Source organism: Chinchilla lanigera, unplaced genomic scaffold (assembly GCF_000276665.1).
Source record: "Chinchilla lanigera isolate Chin_1 unplaced genomic scaffold, ChiLan1.0 scaffold00004, whole genome shotgun sequence".
In the NCBI taxonomy this organism is placed as follows: domain Eukaryota; kingdom Metazoa; phylum Chordata; class Mammalia; order Rodentia; family Chinchillidae; genus Chinchilla; species Chinchilla lanigera.
The window spans coordinates 34,620,935-34,641,780 of record NW_004955405.1 but is presented as its reverse complement, the minus strand read 5'-3'; the positions used below and the strand labels follow the sequence as shown (position 1 = coordinate 34,641,780).

Genomic DNA, 20,846 nt, shown 5'->3' with positions numbered 1-20,846 from the left:
AAAAAAAAAAAAAAAAAAAAAAAAAAAAAAAAAAATATATGCCAAAACAGAAACCAAAGGAGTATAACTAAATTGCCTATCAACCAACTGGCCAACTGTACTATACTGAAATAGCATGCTGCTTTAAAAATCATGTCACTGTATAAACCACATGAAAACATGGCAGCTAGGGCACACTTGTTATCCCAGCTCTCTGGGGGTGTGAGGCAAGTGTGTGTGTGTGTGCATGCTGAAGCCCACACTGGGCAACCGTGACTTAGCAAGACCTCATTTCAAAACAAAAAATCGAAACGGCTGGAGATGTAGTTTGGTGCAAAGGCCCTGGGTTCAATCCCCAGTACTGAGAGAGAGGGGATGCAAGGGGGAAGAGGAGGAAGAGGGGAGGAAGAGGAGGAGGAGGAGGAAGGAAGGGAGAAGAGGAGGCAAGGGAGAGAGAGGAGGGAGGGAGGGAACCATATGTAAGATACTATTTCTTGGATGCACCTTAAGGCCATAATTTTAAGTGAAATCAATCAAGACACACAAGTTTAAATATTACATGATTTCTCTTATATGAGAAACCCAAAAAGTACATAAGGAGTCAAATGGAGGAAAGACTTTGGGAAGTAGGAAGAATATGTTCAAACAGGAAGGGGAACAGGGGAGAGGAAAGGAAAAGAGATTTTTAAAAAAGAATTGAAGGAAAAACATGGAAACAGACCTTTTGTAAGTGGGGAGGGGAAAGAGGGTTGAAGGGAGGGGAGCAGAATAGAAAAAAGGAGAAATTGCTATATCTCATGTCAGGTACAAATTCCCCAGGAGGAGTGTGTTCATTATGTATAGCAAATATGTACTAATAAAAAAAATTTTTAAAGTAAGATGCTATTTCTGTAATGATATCACTTGGTTTTAAAGAAAAAGTTTAAGCAAGCAAAATGACATAGAAAACTATAAATAAAATCATTAGCAATGGATGTGATCTTCACTTTCTTCTTTGTAGACTTTTTCTACATTTTTCCAATTATAATCATTATCTTTAAAATTAAAAAAAGGTCTACAAAGAAATTGAATCCTGCCAAACTTATCATATATTGCAAAAGCTTCAAAAACCTGCATTGACCCAGTGGTTCCACTTCTAAGAATCTTCCAAGGAAACAAGGTAGGTATGACGATGAACAAGAATGCGCACTAGAATGTCATAATGCCCTAAAACTAAAAGTAACCTAAACGTTCAACGATGAGAGTTTGATTCATAGACATTTACTGAAATGCTGTCATGTGGAGGTAGATTACTAAATATAAATACATTTTGTTAGGTGAAAAACAGGCTACCACAACACACCAAGATAGAACATTTTTAAGCATAGAAAAATTACTGAAAATATGTAGTTCTCAAAAATGTTTAAGATTTTGAGCAGTAAATTGTCATGACATCAAATGTCATCTATGTACTGATTCCCAATTTCTATTTTTTGTCCATGAATATGAATTACATATTTATATAACTACTCAATACGTCCAATGAAATGTCTTGGTAAGTACATCAGACTTAATACACTCAAGACGAGCCCTCACCTTCCCCTTCCCAGCAAGGCGAGGAGGGGGACCTGTTCTCCCAGACTTGCCCGTTTCACTTCATGGCAGCTCCACTCTTCCACTCTGCTTCTTCCCCATCACAAGGCACATGAAATCTATTAGGAACTTGTGATGACTCCCCCCTATATTATCACTTTCTTTTTTTCCATGCTTTGTCCTGAGCACATAACAACCCAATGACATACCATAAATTTGTACACTATCTGTCTTCCCCAAGAATATAAGCTTGATGAGAGCAGAGACTTTGTGGTGTGCTGTATTCTCACAATGAAGAACAATGTCAGTCAGTAACAAGGACCCAGTAATAATTCAATGAATAGATGTTCCCATCCTCCATTTCCTTTTCAAGCTTAAAAACAAATCCATGTTCCTCAGAAAACAAAGCTACTAGTAAAAAGAAAATCAATTTTTACATGGTTGAGTTACTACAATTACTAAGAGATCTTTTTAAATCACTACAGGTTAAAAAAACATAAGCTACAACCCTATTTTTACAAACAAAAGAAATGTCTGATCATAGGACAAATCATGTTTACAAACACAACACCAAGGCAAAATACAAAAAAGCGGGTACAATTTAACTACATAAAGGCTGCACCTTCAATACATTCAAAAGCAACATAAACAATATTTAGTAGATAAAATGAAGAAAAAATATTTGTAACATATATGGAAAAAGGAGATAAAAGAATACTTTAAATGTGCCAACTTACTTTGTGCATATTAGCACTGGCCATGTGATAGGCCAGAAAGTTGTACCAATACATACAATCCTCCTGATCTGGGGACAGGGTATGAGGCTGGTGATATCTCTGGAACTGAGTGATCATCTTCTTATGTAGATCCTAAAACCCAAATCACCCATTTGAGAGGACAGAAACAATTCTGTAACATGAGCATCATAGTAACAACTTCCAAAGCTACTAAAAATGTAACCTCCCCACAAGATACTTAATGATCACAGCAGGAAAAAAAATAGTACATTAACAGTGGACAAAAGGTAGATTCCAATTTAATGAAATAAGCAACACTTCCACTATCCACAGGCACATCAATACCAAGTACTCCCTGACTTGACACACTCAAGATATGGGATCATTTCTGTAATAATTCTCGCCAAATACACATAACCTGAATCTAGTCAGGAAAAAACATCAGACAAAATCAAATCAGGGGACACTGTACAAAAAAACTGCCCGAGGGCTGGGGATACAGCTCAGTGGCAGAGCACCTGCCTGGCAAGTGTGAGTTCGATTCCCGGTACCAAAACAAACAAACAAACAAACAAACAAACAAAACTAGCCAATATTGTTCAATAGTAACAACATCATGAAAGATAAAAAATTAGGAATTTTCACAAATTTGAAAAAACTAAGGCAAATGGCAACTGGAGAAAGGGGTTGAAGATACGCAACCCGAGATCCTGAGCTGAATGTGGACCATTTAAGGAATGTGGGCAAGCTGGAAAAATTGAGTTATCAGTAGAGTACTTCTGGTAAACAGTGGGCTGCTTCATTATACCCTGCTATAAAATGCTAATTTTAGGGGGGCTAGATGACATGTTTATGCATAAAAACTACACTGTTTTGTCACTTTAAAAGTCTAAAACTATAAAACTTTTTTTGAATTACAGAGATGCAAGTACCTGAAGCTGGCTGCGATTCTTCTCTGTCAGAAAATCTACTTGAAGATCATGTAAATAATAACAAAATGACTTTCCGTTCCGATCACAAAATAATAGAGACTTATTAACAAACTCTTGCAGTATGTCTTCAACCTCTTCAGTTTCCATGTCCCAGAGAATACATAACACCTAGGAATCATTTTAAGCATTTAAAGTGCCACATAATTACAATAAACAGAACTGTAGTGAGGGCATTCTCTCTCCCTCTCTCTCTCTCTCTCTCTCTCCCTCCTCCCTCCCTCCCTCCCTCCATCTCTCTCTCTCCCTTCCTCCCTCTCTCTCTCTCACACACACACAGCCCCAAATAAGAATGTCTCCATTTTACAAGAAGCCCAACTATTTCTCACTCTAGAAAAGACAGAAAAACTGGATGCTTTTCCAATTTCCTTAGAACCTTGAGCTCATGAGTTGGGGAGACCAACTGCAGAGGCCCTTGTGTACCCTCTACTCTCCATCCGATACCGTGGGCCCATACTTTATCCTTCCATGGTTCTCCCCAACAGTGTCCTCAGCACTGTGTCAAAGGTCACGCAGCACAAACACCAACGCTGAGGACTGCTGCCCATTCATTACCTGTGTAGGCACCTTAACATCCTTCTGCAGGATGGAGAGATCCGTGTAATAGTCTTTGATGTCTTCTCTAAGCATTTCAACGCTTATAGACATGGCTTCATCTAGAGCCTCATAATCATAAGATGAAGACTTCCTAATTCTCTTAAACTGCTTGTTCTGAAGTTGCCTGAGGTAGTACTCCCAGCGGTTGGGAAAATCACGTAAAAGTGCACCAATTAAAGATACTACAAGAGGAGAACCTAAAAGAAAAAGTAACTGTGTTAATACTACCTTATCGTAAAAGTCTCTACTACGTTAAGAAATCAAGTAATATAGTTTTTTGGTTTTTTTTGAGACAAGGTCTTGCTTCATAGTTCAGGCTGGTCTCGAACTCACTACGTAGCCCAGACTGGCCTCAAACATGCAATGCTTCTCTTGCCTCCCTTTCCTGAGTAAGTGCTGAGATTACAAGGTATGCACCCAGCACACCCAACCAACTTAGTTTTAGAAAACAATTTCCACTGCATATTACCCAAAATCTTAAATTATTTCTAACTGCTGGGTCTACTTCTATGTATTTATTTTAATAAAATTATTAAAACTATGGAAGATTCCACTTAAGGCTATTCATCACATGATTATTTTTAACAGTGAAAAATTATAAACAATGTTCAATATTAGAAAACTGGTTGAATAAATTACGGTATGTCACAATACTACGCCACTGGTAAATTTTTTTCAAAAGATATTTGACAAATATGGAAAAACAAGATATATAAAAAGGGTAAGAATCAAAACTATGTAAAATATAATATAAATTTTGATTTGATTATATAAAATTTTAAATTTTGGTGTATGAAGAAATACTGCAAGTGAAGCCCATCACGGTGGTACACACCAGAGATTTCAGCTAGGCGGAAGGCTGGAGCACAAGGCTCACAGGTGTGAGGACAGCCCCTGCAACTTAGCAAAACCTTGTCTCAGACTAAAACTAGTACAAAGGGTTGGGGAAATGCTCCCTAGTATATCATTTAAAAAAAAAGCTACATATGAAATTAAAAGTAAACAGAAAAACTGTGAGTCAATATTTGTAAAAATGTAACAAAAGGCTAACAGCATCAGTAGGGTATAGAAAATTAAATTTAAAATTTTTTAATTTTTAAAAAAGAAAAATTAAAAATACTTATGTTACAAAAGAGAGAGTCAAGAATAACTTCTTACATGGGAGCATCCAATGAACACCTGTGATATTATGACCCGATACTTTCTTTCCGTTCCGGGCTCATACCTTCCTCCTCAATTGGGACCACAGAAATAAACTTCTCTTCCCCAAGGTGAGTCACAGAAACTCTGTACTTATCACCACCACCCTTCACCTTCATGCTGGCCATGAAGAAACGCTCCGACTTACTCTGTTGGAGGGTAAGTCATGCGAACCCTATTTCAGAAAGTGTCCCGCCCCATACCCAGAAGGAAGGAATGCTGTGGAAAGGCCCCAAGCATGTGAGGGCACAGGGGCTGGGTCTGTCCACCCCTTTCAGCAGCCTCACCGCACTCTGTCCAATCACCTCTTGCATGGTGATCCATGTGTCACCCAGCCTATGCAACGTTACCTCCATTAGAAACCCAAAAGGTCAGAGTTCAGGAAGAGTCTGAATGGCTGGGCACATGGAGATTTTTATTTGGGGCCTGGGAGGTTCTGGGGATCGTACTCAGGGCCTGCACACTGAGCCACATTCCCAGCCCTTCCTCTTTAATTTTTTAATTTAGAAACGGTCTTCCTAAGGTATCCAGGCTGGCCTCCTTCACACATAAGCAACTGTACCTTTGCATTCTTTTATAATACTGTGAGCTTCTTCTGGCAAATCCGCTTTCTTCCTATTAACAAAAAGGGATAAAATTTCAAGTCCTTTTTCTTTTCCAAGGCCGCTCTCCACAGGCACTACGTATTTAGGACCTGCAACAAAATCACAAGCCATAGGAAGTAATCCGGTATGCCACATATTCAGATACCCTTAAACTGAATAATGAATACCTTTAATACCCTTCCAGGTAAAGGTACTAAAATATAAATTAATCATCCTTACCCATCACTGAATCCGTAACACTCTTATCTCTGGTTGTAAGAAGAATCTGACACTGATTGTCAAAAGCTTTTAACACCCAAGGGTCCCAAATATCATCCAAAATCAACAGAGACCTTTAAAAATAAGCACAGTGAATCACTACTGACGCTTATTTTCAGTTTCCTTTAAAAATAATCCTACCAGTACTTTTTAAAATCTACCGAATGAAAGAATAAATTCCTAGCTTGTGATTCTTCTTCCATTCCTTGCTATACTCCCTTTCCAGGGGTTGATTCAAGAAAAAAAAAACTACATTCCTTCTTCACACCCCGAATCAGAACATATTAAAATTAACTATCCTACAAAAAGAGAAGAGAATATACCATACAAATGTCAGAAATTCATTCATCCAGACATCACTCACTGAGTGCCTAAAGAGAACTACCCACAGAGGAGAATGACCCAATTCAGTCTTCAAGCACCGAAACCAAACTAGAACTGTGCTCATGAGCATTAGAATAAACTATATGTTTTTTGTTTCATTTGGTTTGGTTTTGAGACAGGGTCTCACTATGTAGTTCAGGCTTGCCTTCAACTCATACTGATCCTCCTGCTTCAACCTCCAGAGTGCAGTTTTATGGCAGGCTTAGAATATCCCAGGCTCAGAATAATTATACTAACAATGACACAAGGGTCCAGGGATATAGCTTAGTGGCACAGCATCTGCCTGGTAAGCCCAAGGTCCTGAGTTCGATTCCTGGTACCGAATAAATAAGTAAACAAACAAACAATGATGCTATGTGGCCATGTTTTACCTGTAACACTAGCAATTTCATACGTTCCAACCTAAAAACATATACTAGCAAAAATATTACTTTTCATTTGGAATACTAGTAGTTTTTTCTACATATGAAATCAATTTATTTATTCAAAACAACAAAGAACTTTTATGTCAATTCCTCATACATCTTTCCAAAAACTTTTTAAAACTCACCAGTACAAATGACAGAAAAAATATAACTAAAACCTGAAGCATAATTATACACAGGCATTTTTATCTGAATAGCACACTAGGTATGTACACAAGTTGGAAAAATGAAAATGCATAAACCAAATGATACTAAGAAAGAAAAGACTGGCTTTAGAACTACAGCCTCCTGTATCTGATAATGGCTGTAATATTTTCCTAAATAGAAGTCTCTTTCTTTTCCCAAAGGAAGGAGGACTGAAGAAAAGGTACTGAGCAATTAAAGAAGGAGTTGTTAGAAGGAGTTTGGTTAAATGTGATCATATGAACTGTCACAGATCATGTTTGTGAACAGGGAGAATGTGACTCCTTCCCTTCCTAATTGGATGACCTTTATTTCCTTCTCTTGCCTTACTGCTCTTAGACAGTGGGGGCAAACCTAGGGCATGTGTGTTATTGTGTTTTTCTTTTAAGACAAAAGATGTTAATGTAGTCATTTTTTTCTAAACTAAAACCTCAGCATTCAGGTCAAATTGCAGTGTGGCACTTTGTGAAAGGTGGGTTCTGGGTTGTAGCTTGGCACTCAGTTTCTAAAAGGTTTGCCATCACTGCTCTAAGACTTCCGGTCGGATACTGCATCAGAATGGTGAAGCAGACGTCCTTGTCTTGTTCCTGGTCTCAGAGAAAATAATATGGTTACCTTGCTTTTTCATGCTTCTTGCGTCCCTATGTTGATGTCTGTACATCTGATGGATCAGTTGCCTCTAGTGGCTTTAGTAATAAAAGAGTTTCCCTCGCAGTGTATCCTGTAGTGTTGGTTGGGCAGGCCACGCTGACTTTGGCTCCATGTGGGCACAACTGTACAGCACCTACGTGACTTCTTCAGCTGTAGTCAGTATCAGCAATGCCTGTGTGTATCTCAGGGACCTACGCTGCTCCACCAGCTGGGAGGCAGTGCTCTTAAGTGCGGCAGATTCCCCAGCAGGCCTGGGGCTGGCATGCTCAGCTCCAAGTATGAGTTTCCAGTCACGTAGGGCTGGAGCCACTCTGACAGGCCCATTCAGGCAAAGCACAGCCAACAGCAGCAGAGATGAGTACCTGTCAGTTTCCAAGGGCTGCACAGGCACCAGGGTGAGCAAGGCTCTAAATGAATGAGAGAAGAGGCAGGGTGCCTTCCAGGGTCTGATGGCCAGTTGGGGGCCAGGACACATCAGGAGGCCCAGAAGTGCTTGTCAGTGTCTGAGGGCTTGGGCTGCCATCCCGTGGCCTCGCAGAGCCCAGTTGCTCAGGGCAGGGTACCCAGATGATCCCAAAAGCCTCAGTGGGCTTAGCTGCTCAAGGCAAGCTACCTGGCTGCTTCTCAGGTTGTGAATATAATTATATTCTTAAACAAGCAGCAACAAAGCTGTATCTCCCTTTAGCTAATGAAAACTTGAGTTGATAATTACAAAATTATGATAGGTACTGAATTAATCAATTATTTAAAAACAAAACTCTTGAAATATACAGAAGAGTCATATGTATCCCTGTAAAAACCGAGACAACCTAACAGAATGGTCCCATTAAAAACCCTCCCTGTCTTTCACCAGTTGCCAACTTTTCTTTCTTTTTCTATGTGAATGCATCAGAAACAGTGGATTCAAAGTAGGAAGTATGCACTATTCTAATGAGGACCACCTGCCAACTCACCTACATTAAGATATATATCTTGATCCTGGTACCAAAAAAAAAAGAAAAACATATGTATCTTGAGAGCCTACAGTGGTACATATGAGACAATGTGGTGAGAAGAATGCAAAAAAGCAAAGAAGTGACAATTTTAGGGCAAGCAGCAGCTACTACTTTTTTTAATACACAAAAGAGAGCAGCAGGCAAACAAAGGCTGTTTCTTCGCCCCTGTACAGAACAGCAGGAAAAGGGCATGACATTCCCAGGATGTCCCTAGGGAAGTCTCCCACACCTACTAAACCTGACCGCCTGTACCTCGGGTGTTTGCGCAGCATCAGAATGCGAAGTCGGTCTTTGGCCTCTTCAATATTAAGAGGAAGCCTCTGGGAGAAACTCTCATCCTGATCCAAACGTGTGCAAAGATTCTGCAGTTTCATCAGAAGTCCAGATTTGTCTTGTTTCCCAACAGAAACCCAGTGCACGCCCCCTGGGAAACAACCTAACAAGGAAAAGGATGGTAAGTGTAAGGCCTCTGAGTGGGGCATTTACTCCAAACTTCGATCTCGTCATGGCTTCACCTTCACTTGACCTGGTCTATAAACTCTGATAGGAGGTTACTGCTGAGTTTTAAAGCTTGAATCTAAGAGAAACGAAGAGCTGGACAAGCTGAAGTCTGGAGCAAAGCTGATGTTTTTTTTTTTTTGGTTTTTCTCCGGTACCGGGAACTGAACTCACGACCTTCCGCTTGCCAGGCAGGCGTTTTTGCCGCTGAGCTAAATCCCCAGCCCCAAAGCTGATGTTTATCAGGAAAATCTTGCAAGCAAAATCTCAGTCTCTGTTCTGCGTCATTAGTGATCACCATTTCCTAACCTCAGTGCTCCTAATATTGTGGGTTGAGCGATTCTTTGCTGTGAAGGACTTTCCCATGCATTACAGAATGGTTAAATGCCTTCCTGGCCTCTTTCCCCCCGAGTGCCAGTAAGATTTCCCCTCCTCAGTCCTGACAGCCAAAAATGTCTCTAAATATTGTCAATGTCCCATTGGGAACAAAACTACCTTGGTTAAAAACCACTGATGTCCAGGAACACATAACTCGCTCATTATTATTCTTATATATAGGCATTTAAAGTAAATTAAGGGGCTGGGAATTTAGCTTAGTGGCAAAGCGCTTGCCTGGCAAGCGCAAGGTCGTGAGTTCGGTTCCCGGTACCGGAAAAAAAAGAAAAAAAAAAAAAAAACATAAAGTAAATTAAGTTCAAGTCTGGCTCTACGGTTTACTAGCTACACAATTTTTAGCAAATAATCTCAGTCTTCTTTGATATACTGAAACCATCTATTCCACCTCTTTCAGAGTTGCTGTGAGAAACTAATAATATAAAGCATTTGAAATTGCTGTTAGCTGTTATAACAGACAGAATTGTTAGTGTTATTGGTCACTTTTAAATACAGTTTTATGCTTTTACCTAGTAAACACTCATAATGATGGCCATAATTATTATTACTGTTATCATCATTATTGTTTACACTCTCCCGACGGCTTGAACCGGTGGTGCATCCCTGACTGTCCCGTCAGCAGTTTGCACCACTGATGGTGGAAGTGGCAGTCACACATGCGGCAGTCACACATCACCGGTGGTTCACGCTGCCCAGCAGCATGACATACAAATTATGCCCCATTGTGAATGTGTTAATCAAACCACAACACATCTTGAAACACATTATGTTTATTTATATATGTATCAGGAGCCAACACTAAAATTTTTGTAAACTATACTTAATCAGCTCCACATAATTTAAGAAAAAATATACATATGCCAACACATACACATATATATAAGAGAAGGCTTCCTACGTGCAAAATATGAACTGTAGCATCAGATCACAGATCAGTGACATTAACAGTAAGTATTTCTATTACATGGTCTTACAAGTAAATGAAAAATTAAAATGCAGATACAAACACAAATGTATTAAACTACACCAGTGAGAAAAGAAGGAAAAAATGGAAACAGAGCCTTTGTAAATGGGGAAGAGAGGAGGGGTTGAAGGGAGAGGAGAAAAAAAAAGAATCAAGTTATATCATGCACAGGTACAAATTCTCTATGATGAATATGATCAATATGTACACCTAAAATGTACCAATAAAATCTGACTAAAAAAACTACACCTAAAGGCACTTTATCTAATGATAGTCACAAATTATTAAATACAAAAAGAAATCACTATATTAAAAACTAGGGCCAGGAATGTAGCTCAGTGGCACAAGCACCTGCCTGGCAAGTGCAAGGTACTGAATTCAATTCCTGGTACAAAATAAATAAATAAATAAAAACTTAAACACCTGAGAGAAATATTGTATATATGTACAAAAATCTATTTAAGACTTCTGCTTATGTTCATTCAATTCTCATAACATCCTGTCAAGCAGATACTATTATGATTCCCATTTTTGCAGATAGAGAAACTGAGGTATAGGAAGGCTGAATAACTTCTCCAAGGTTACACATTTAATAAAGCTGAGCTGAGATCCAAGCCTCTAGCATCAGTGCTCAACCTGTACACACTCTTGCTTCACGAAGCTATCACTGCAGCACTGTTTGCCGCAAGAAACAGCTGGAAAGCACCTCAGTGTCCATCTTCACCGCTCCCCACTGCAGGCTTCCCAAGAACAAGACAGGCGCAGCCCAAGAAGCAAAGAACCTGGTATGCAAATGATGTCTGTTTTAAGTAGGACTAAACTGTAGTTTCTGAGATGAGACTGCTCATAGTTTGAAGCAGCCTGAGACTCTGAACTGTACAAGACCCAGAAGAAGAGTTCTGAAAAGGCAACATGAGCAACAAACAAAGCTGTTTCTCACTGGACCCTACAAACCTTAAAGCAGCAGTTCTACCCACTCCATAAACCTAGTAAAATTACCAAGGTTTCTGATCATGAATTTAAACTCATTTGGGTGAGTTTTTACAGAAAAGAGCAAGTAAGTAATGTCTGGATGAAGCAATAGGAACAAAAATAAGTATCTATTCTGTCTTCTAGTACAGACAAGGAGGAATCAGTCTTCACCCAAGAGAGGGACTACAGGGCTAAGAGTCTGTGCTATGGAGTGATGGAAGGAAGGATGATAAAAGCAAGGCCCAAGTGTAAAAGAGAACTGATGGATTAAGTAATAAGAGTATTGCGGAATCAATGAATGAGAAGCCCTGACAAGTCTGGGAACTGGAATAGTGAACTTGAAGGAGGAAACAGGTGCGTGTGGGCAAAGGGTAAACCACGTTTAACATCAAGCGTTTTAAAGGGCTATAGTTCTAGTGATGAAAAGGACTGGGGTCCAGTTGGGGATTGGGTTAGCACGTGGCTAAAAACAAAAAAAAAAAAAATGGACACAAGAGACAAGGAGGTCAAGAAATAGAGATAGCAAAATTCTAGATGATTCATCCACGTAGATATATAAATCAGTAAGGGTGCCAACAGAAGGGCTTCCGAGGAAGGTTACAGCGTCAGAGCTCCAATAAATGAAAAGGACAATAAATGAAATAAATGAAAGGACAATAAATAAATGAAAGGCAATAAATGAAAGGACAACTGCAACACCTCCAAGAATTGAGACGGAGAAGAAGGGAGCAGTAGTGGTCAAGACGAGGCAATGAGAGTAAAGCCAACATCCGCCCACCTCCTGATACCTCAGTACATGGGATATAAATGGGAAAAGGTTGCCAGATCGCTGAAGGATCAGATAAGTAAGTGAACAGTCGGAACATGCTGATAATATGGAGAAGGTCTCTGACCACAAAGGAAGAACTCTATAAGGGATAAAGAAAGACACAGCGGTAGCAGAAGAGACCTAGATCAAAATTTGGTAATGTACTGAATTGTGATGGCATGAGAATCTAAAAGATAACATGACCAGGAGACAGAACCCTGCAGTAATGGAAGTAAGACAGGGCCTTGAAGACTGAATTGATGATCAGTTCCAGTGCTTTAGAAGAAGGTAGACAAGAAGTCCTAGCCAGGCATGGTGGCACATACCTGTAATCCTAGCACTCAGAAGGCTGAGGCAGGAGGATCGAGAAGTCAAGGCCAACCTGGGCTATACAGTGAGTTCCAGGCTGGTCTGGACTACACAGCGAGACCTTGTCTCAAAAAAAGCTTCCATAAGTTTCTAAGCCTCAAATTATTAAACAGTAAATTCTTACAGCTTCATTTAATGTTATAGCGGGAGTATACAAATGCAGAGGGAATGCTTAGAACTTCAAACTGTCAATCAAGATTATCTTCAGGGGAAGATTTACAATTCATGAAAAAGGGGGAGAATGGCAAGAGAAAAGAACCTTTACTTCTCCCAGTACCCCCCAAAAAAGAACTTTTACTTCTTTTATATGAAAACACTACTTTTGTAATATTTAAGCAAATAAATATTTATAATTAAAAGTTATGCTCTGTAGTTTAAAAAAAATTTTTTTAATCATTCTGGGATTAAAGACAAAGCAAAGAAAATATCCTGATGCAGCTACTTTAAAAATGACCCCCCGTGTTAAGTACTCAATATGTAGGTTAAAGAGTTTTCCCTAACTTTAAAACTAAAAAGTTAGGGCACTATAAATACATGCAAAAAAAACCCCTACTGGCTTCTGAAAGAAAGGCACACAAGTCAAGTAACAAACTAAATTGCAAACCTCCTACCTTTACAATATAACAGCTAGTTACATACTGCACTATTATTTCCACATTTCAGAAAGAATCCAAAAATCTCAAGTCTGAGCACAAGAGGGAGCAATTTAGCCTTGAATGAGGCTTGTACTTAACAGTTCATTCCGAGAACTATACTCAGAAAAATTGCCTTTATTCAGATAAAACAAATCCAGTCCCACTTCTACATGAAGTTTAAAGTTGTAACAAATAATAATCTAATAGCATCAAAGAATCCTGGGAAGGACAGAAACAATATGTAGGCATCCTATGAAGAAAGCATCCATGATCTAAAAACTCAGCATAGGGGGCTGGGGATTTAGCTCAGTGGCAAAGCGCCTGCCTGGCAAGCGCAAGGTCGTGAGTTCGGTTCCCGGTACCGGAGAAAAACCAAAAAAACAAAACAAAACAAAACAAAAAAACCCTCAGCATATACCCACGTGACACAGCACACACCTGTAATCCAAATACTCAGGAGGGCTACACAGTGAATTCAAGGCCAACCTGAACTACACAGTGAGACCCTGTCTCAAAACATTTGAAAAACCTCAGCATATAGAGTAGTGTAAATGACTTAAAAATATGTCAACAATTTACCTACAAATAAAAAATAAAGGATGAAACTTTCAAAACAAAATTAAGTTATTTTAAATGTACAGGCATAAATAATTAAAAACCTAGTATTTAATTTATATCAACCACCACCCTACATATACATCTCAAACATTTACTGAATGTAAAAACACCTGAATCATGAAAAGTCAGTCACCGGATGTCAAAGGGGTCGACAGGGCCTACATGCAAAAACCCATCAGTTGCTATATTCAACTCCCAGGTTTTCTTCATGGGGCTTACACACATGGCGAGTTTACTTTCAAAGATAAGCAACTAGTAGAATTAATTCTAGAAATCGAATTACCTATCTAGTTTAAAGTAATATAGGATGCCAAATACACAGCAGAATGTCCCAACAGGAGAGTCATTAATAGAACTGAGTTTCTAAGAAACTCTTTCCCGTCTGCACTCTATGCCAAAACAGACGCTGACAGGAAGGTATAAGCCTAGTCCCGCCTGAAGGCGGTAGTATAAATCTGGACAGCCTTCAAAATCTTTTTCAGTCTTCTCAACTGTTCAGATGCAAGGGAATCAGCTTCATTCCACTAATATTTAGTGTCCTCTGATACCTTTGTGAATTTAATTGTCCTAGCTAACCAAGCCTCACTTGACAGGCAAAGAAGAACATATATTCCAAGTTTAATCATGAGCAGAATAATAAAGGCTCCAAAAGACGTCCATTTATGTTACCTTTTTTGGCAAAAGAGACTTGGTTAGTTTGACCAAATTAAAAATTTTGAGATTATCCCGGCTTACAAAGTGAGCCCAAAGTAATCACAAGGGCTCTGGAGAGAGGTAAAAAAGGTTAAGTCAGAAAAGGAAATGTGAGACAGAAGCAAAGGCCAGAGAGAAGTGGGGGGCAGGGCGAACATACACAGCCAGGTTTGAGAAGGGACGAGGAGTTGAGGAACGCAAGCTTCCTCAGAAAGGTAGGAAATTTTAAAAAACAAAACACAAAAAAGGTAGGAAATTCAAGGGAAAGAATTCTCCTGAGAGCTTCCTGAAGGAATTCAGAGCTGCTGATACTATGATTTCAGCCAAGTAAAAATCTCCAAAACTGAAAGATAATAAATGTGTTATTTTAAGCCACTGAATTTGTGGTAATTTATTACCAGCAACAACAGGAAACTTATGCAATGCTTAAAGAATTATCTCCTGAGCCAGCAGTGCGTAGCGGTCAACACTTAGGCTCTATGTCCACTATCACCATTCCTGTTCAATATGGTTCTAGAAACATCAGCTAGAGCATTAGGCGAGAGAAAGAAATAAAAAGGACATGAATAGGAAAGGATGAAGTTACATTATTTTCATTACTTGCAAGTGACATGATCCTCTACATAGAAGACCCAAAAAACTCCACCAAAAGACTCCTAGAATAACCCAATTCGGTAGTGTAGCAGGATACAAAGTCAACACTTAAAAATCAATAGCATTCCTGGATACAAGAATAATCTCACCAAGAGAGAAATCAGAGAAAAAACACCTTCCACAATAGCATCAAGAAAAATGAAATACCTAGGAATTAATGAGGGAAGTGAAAGGTCTCTACAATGAAAACTACAATGCTCTGAAAAAACTAATTGAGCCACACATGGTGGCACATGCCCGTAATCCCGGTCCTTTGGAGGCTGAGGAAGGAGTGACTTCAAGGCCAGCCTAAACTACATACTGGGGGAGGAGAGGAGAGAGAGAGAGAAGAGGAGATCAAACAGGACATCAGAAAATGGAAAGATGTCCCCCATTTACAAAACTATTACACAGATTTAACACAATTCCAATCAAAGTACCAGCAGCATTCCTCACAGAACTAGAGAAAGCAATCCTAAAATTCATACAGAACCAGAAGAGACCTAAAATAGCAAAAGCAATTCTGGGCAACAAGGGTAAGGCAGGGGGCATCACAATCTCAAACTTGTAGTTACACTACAAAGCTACTGTGACAAAAACAGTATAGTACTGGGGAGAAAAAAACAGGCTTGCGGATCAATGAAACAGAACAGAGGATGTAGAAACAACTCCAGGCACTCTCAGCTACATTATCTTTGACAAAGGGGCCAAACATTTTCAATGGAAAAAAGACAGCATCTTTAACAAATGGTTCTGGAAAACTGGCTCTCCACAGGCAAGGACTGAACCAGGATACACAGAGCCTCGCTCCCCATGCACTAAACTAAAATCAATATAGATTGGAGATTTAGGTATTAAAATAGAAACAATCTGCTGGAAGATAACAGAGGTAAAACTCTTGAAGGCATAGGCATAGGCATAGGCAAGGATATTCTGAACAGAATCGCAGTAACACAAGAAATAATACCAACTGAGAAGCAACAATTAAAAAGCTTCTGCATAGCAGAAGGAAAAGCCAACAAAATGAGACAACCTAGGGAATGGGAAAAAAAATGTTAACAGCTACTCCTTGGACAGAATAAATAAAGAACTCAAAAAAATGAGAACCTCCCATAAAAAAATCCAATCAAAAACTGGGCAACTGAAATGAATCGACACTTCTCATAGAAGTACAAATGGCCAACAAATGCATGAAACAATGTTCAACACTTAAAAGAGAAATGCAAATCAAAATGACACTGAGATTCCATCTCACTCCAGAAACAATGTCCATCAAGAAATCAGTAACATGCTGGCAAGGCTACAGGGGCGGAAAAGGAACCTTTCTACATTCTTGGTAGGACAACAAACTGATACAGCCATTGTGGAAACCAGTATGGAGAGCCCTCAAAAACTAAAAATACACACTCCATTTGACCCAACTATTCCCCTTCTAAGTAGCTTCCTGAAAGAGTTAGACATCATATTACAGTGATACATGCGTATCTGTGTTTATAGCAGCACAATTCATAAGAGCTAAATCCTAGATGCAGCCTATGTGTCAATTAACAGTTAAAAGGATACAGAAAATGTATTACTTATACACAACAGAGTACTACTCTGCCATAAAGAGGATGAACTTAAGTCATTTGTAGGAAGATGAACATACCTTGAGACCATATGAAGTGACATAAATCTGACACACAAGCTTAAATACCTCATGGTTTCTCTCATGTGAGAAACCCAATATATAAACTGCAAAAAAAAAAAAAGACAAGGGGAAAGAAAAAAGTTCTTGTAACCTAGCACAGCCAATCTATCTAAAAATGTACCTTGACTTAGTACAGTTGTTTTGTGTTTGACGTTTTTGGGTCCGTTACTCTGGCTTTTAATCTGTGTTTGTAATTAACTTGATATAATACAAAAAAAAAAAAAAACCCTTACCTTCTAAGAGGGAATGATCTCGAACTGCTTCTGCAGCCAACACCGACTTCCCGCAGCCGGCCATGCCGTAGATGCTGACCCACCCTGGTTCACCGTTCAGCTTCAAGAGCTTCTGCTGGATTGCGTTCACCAGCTTCTTCCTGGTAACAAAGACAACCGGCCTTTGCGGTACTCCACCTTCGCACAGCACTGTCCTCACTGAAATCCAAAACAAGCATGAATGAACGAAACCCTGAGATGGCCACTTAACACAAAAAAGAAAAAGAGAAACAAGGAAGGTGCAAGTGAGATCTTCGCGTCAGAATTTCCAAGAGAAATACGAAAATGTGGTTAGCACATTAACTTAAAACTTTCTCACTTCTTGAGACACAGAAGACAAAAGCAAACAAACACTCTTCAAAACCGTGCAAGTCTCCACCTGTGCCTGCCTCACGCCTTACTCCTCCCTGACTCTCCGGCCACCCGTCTCTGCTGAAGACTGGGAAAGGGACACAGCACAGCTCAGGAGCAGAAGGACCACTGTGCCCTGGGTCTGAACTCGGGGTTCACTCCCCAGCACTCAACTTTTTTTTTTAAAAAGGAAGTCAGCAAAGGTGAATGTATAGAGAAGAATGTTTATGGAATTTCTTTCAAGTACACAAATTTCTACATATTTTTATTCTTTCCTATAAATTCTAAAATACGCTACAGTCTTATTCTCTCTATAAATTAAGGCACATGTTATTTTCACAGCAGTAAATGGTTCTCAGGGCGAGGAGAAACTGTGTTAACGTGGATGTATGTAAGAAATACTTAAATTGAGATCACTACTGTAATCGTTTCATATGCATTTTTCCAGAGAACTTGTCATACTCTTCAGAATATCACCTCTACAGTCAGACATATCGGAGTAAGGAAGGCGTCATGACAGCAATGCAGCAGGAGGTATCGGGATACAAACCGTATGAAGTTATGCCATCCGCTGAATCTTTGCCACTGGAGGACGAAAGCACAGGCATGCCACTATGAAGAAGGGCAGCAAGATCTTTATATCCCTCGTGCAGTAGAGCATTGTAGAACGATATGTAGGAATAATTATCTTTCTTAAGTATCATTTTAATTAGTGTAGCTGCTCGCTGATGATTACTGGGCTAAAAAAAAAATTAAGCAATTTAGTACATATCGATAAATATGTTCACAACATAAACTAATGAAGATCTGTGCCGCTTCTGAAATTTTAAGAAAAAAGTACAGACTGTCTGAAAGGGTGTTACCTGATTTTTTACCCTTTCCTCCTCTGATATTGTTAAAACTCCATCACTGATCATGTGATCCATGATGTAGGATGTTTTGATGTCCTTTTCCAGAGCTTCTCTATGTTGAAGCAAACAGTTTCGGGCTTTTGCATCCATCCTCTCTCCAAGTTTCTTCTCTCTGAGCTATCAACCATGAGCTACAGGTAAAACATCAGAATATTTGTCAGGACAACAAACATATGAAAGGATGTGTAAGCTGGGCATGGTGGCACATGCCCGTACACCCAGAACTCTGGGAGGCTGAGGCAGGAGGGCAGCAAGGTTGTGCCCAGCCTGGGCAACCTAATAATTTAGTGAGTCTCTATCTCAAAATAAAAAAATGAGCTGGGGATATAGCAGTGTGAATACCCTGGGTTCAGTCCCCAGTACCTCAAAATAAATAGGACATGGAACTTCACTGGTAATTAAGAATTGTAAAGAAAACTTGATTTTTTGTAAGGTTTTTTAAAATGGACAAAATTCAGCCACAGTTGGTAGTGTACACCTCGAAACCCAGCACTTTCAAGGCTGAAGCAGGAGGATCGCCCCACGTCTGAGGCCAGCCTGGGCTACACAGTGAATCAAGGCCAACCTGAACTACAGCAGAACTCAGAAGGAAACCAAGCTTGAGCAATTCTCCCCAGCTCCCCTCCCTGAAAGGAAGTGCCTCTGCGAGATTACACACAAGGTTAACAACCACACTCCAGCAAACAGAGTCCTGTGGCATCATCCTGTTCCACTATGATGTTTTCCTTCAAGGCTGACCTCTGCTCTGCTCCTGATAAGAATGACTACTATGGCTCCAAAGAAAGAACCCTGGAACTTCCCACAGCATCCACAACATCCAGGTTTATGGCATCCTCCCATCCAAAGGTTCAAAAGGTTCAAAGTTACCAAACTGTCACTTCATGCCCCTTTGCCTGTTTTTGCTCCACTAACCAGGCCGAACTACATAGTGAGACACTGTGTAGAATGTGAATGTCTAAAGTACAAAGCCAGACATAAGCACAAGTAATGCAGAGGCTCAGAAGGGGGCCAAGAACCAAGCCTGGAAAATGAAAGTATTTTTGAAAAGTCACCAAATGTAGCACTTTCAAGAACAGGGAAGTACTTTGTACTATGTTTGTCGAGATTCACCCAATGCCCAGCACTGGCGTGAAACTGATTAAAAAATAAAAAGTTATAATCAGAATCCAGACTATCGTATTTTTAAAATAAAAAATCCAAAGAATATACAAATAAATCAAATAAAGGAACCATTCTCTATAGCCTAGAAATCCCACTTCTAAAACATCTATGTGGAGATAGTCATTTATGTATGCAAAATATCCACAGAAAGAATTAGTGGAAAGTGTTAAGGTGAGAAAAAAATGAACACACCCTAAACGTCTATCATTCTGAAAATGGAATTTTTAACAATCTCGGTGTGTATACAGAATAGAATGTTATACAGGCATTTACAGTCTGGGGCATACATGCAAAGACGTTCATACCACGCTGCTGATTGAAAAAATAGAAATATGACCCCATATATAATCAAAAAATGTGTTGCTATCATATAAATATATGATGTTTTGAAGTTTTCAACATGTTTGGACTATTGAAAAGCAAGATTTGGGATTTTTCCTTACTCCTTTCTTATTCATATACTTTTATATATTGTCTTCACTTTTTCAATACACATCATTTTTACAACAAAAACATTCCTTATTTAAATTAAGATCTTATAAATTAGTGACCATACTTCAGTCCAGATGTTTAGAAACATCTCCTTCTCTTTATCCAACATAAAGACTAAACAAAGCATTGCTGGAATTATTAGTTCTCACTCAAAGTCAGTGTGAGCTCTAGATTTTCATCAGTAAACATTTTCACAAAGCACCAGGAAACACCCTCTGATGTAACTCCTTGGATTAAGAGGCAACCCAGGGTATTTTTTTTTCCTTCTTTGAGACAACCGTCTCTGCATAGTTCAGGCTGGCCTTGAACTTGCTAAATTGCGGAGGCTGGCTTTGACTCTGGGTCCTCCTAACTCAGCCTCCTGAGTGCTAGGATTACAGGTACGTGCCACCATGCTCAAAGAATAATAATCTTTACAGCAAAATATTTTTTAAGTCTACCAATTTTGTCTCAAATATAATGCAAATTCTTCGATGGACTTAAGACTGTGTTCAGAATGCCTACAAGTTTTTAAAATATTTGCAGAACTCCACCCAAAGGACTGCAGTGAGATGTCTAAATTAGTTTATCAGTTTATTTATACAATACATATTGGAACCCCGCCTATAGGCCACGCACTGCAAAAACTATATCATATCCCTGAAGGAATTCACAATCTAGCAGAAGGAAAAGAGAGTAATAATTAGAATGTAAATGTTTAAAGTGCAAAGCCAGAGATAAGCACAAGTAATGCAGAGGCTCAGAAGGGGGCCAAGAACCAAGCCTGGAAAATGAAAGTATTTTTGAAAAGTCACCAAATGTAGCACTTTCA

The 20,846-nt window shown here is 39.3% G+C and overlaps 1 protein-coding gene across 2 annotated transcripts in view; it reads right to left on the bottom strand.

The window, feature by feature from the left end:
• Apaf1 (apoptotic peptidase activating factor 1) overlaps positions 1–20,846 on the bottom strand; it is a gene marked incomplete in the record, with an annotated part of 73,837 nt that overhangs the window by 51,836 nt on the left and 1,155 nt on the right. For both annotated transcript variants that reach the window (XM_013518590.1, XM_013518592.1), the window contains 9 exon segments: positions 2,289–2,420; positions 3,221–3,388; positions 3,833–4,071; positions 5,637–5,768; positions 5,899–6,011; positions 8,828–9,011; positions 17,082–17,279; positions 18,022–18,211; positions 18,335–18,513. In XM_013518590.1, coding sequence (XP_013374044.1) covers positions 2,289–2,420; positions 3,221–3,388; positions 3,833–4,071; positions 5,637–5,768; positions 5,899–6,011; positions 8,828–9,011; positions 17,082–17,279; positions 18,022–18,211; positions 18,335–18,472 — 1,494 coding nt within the window.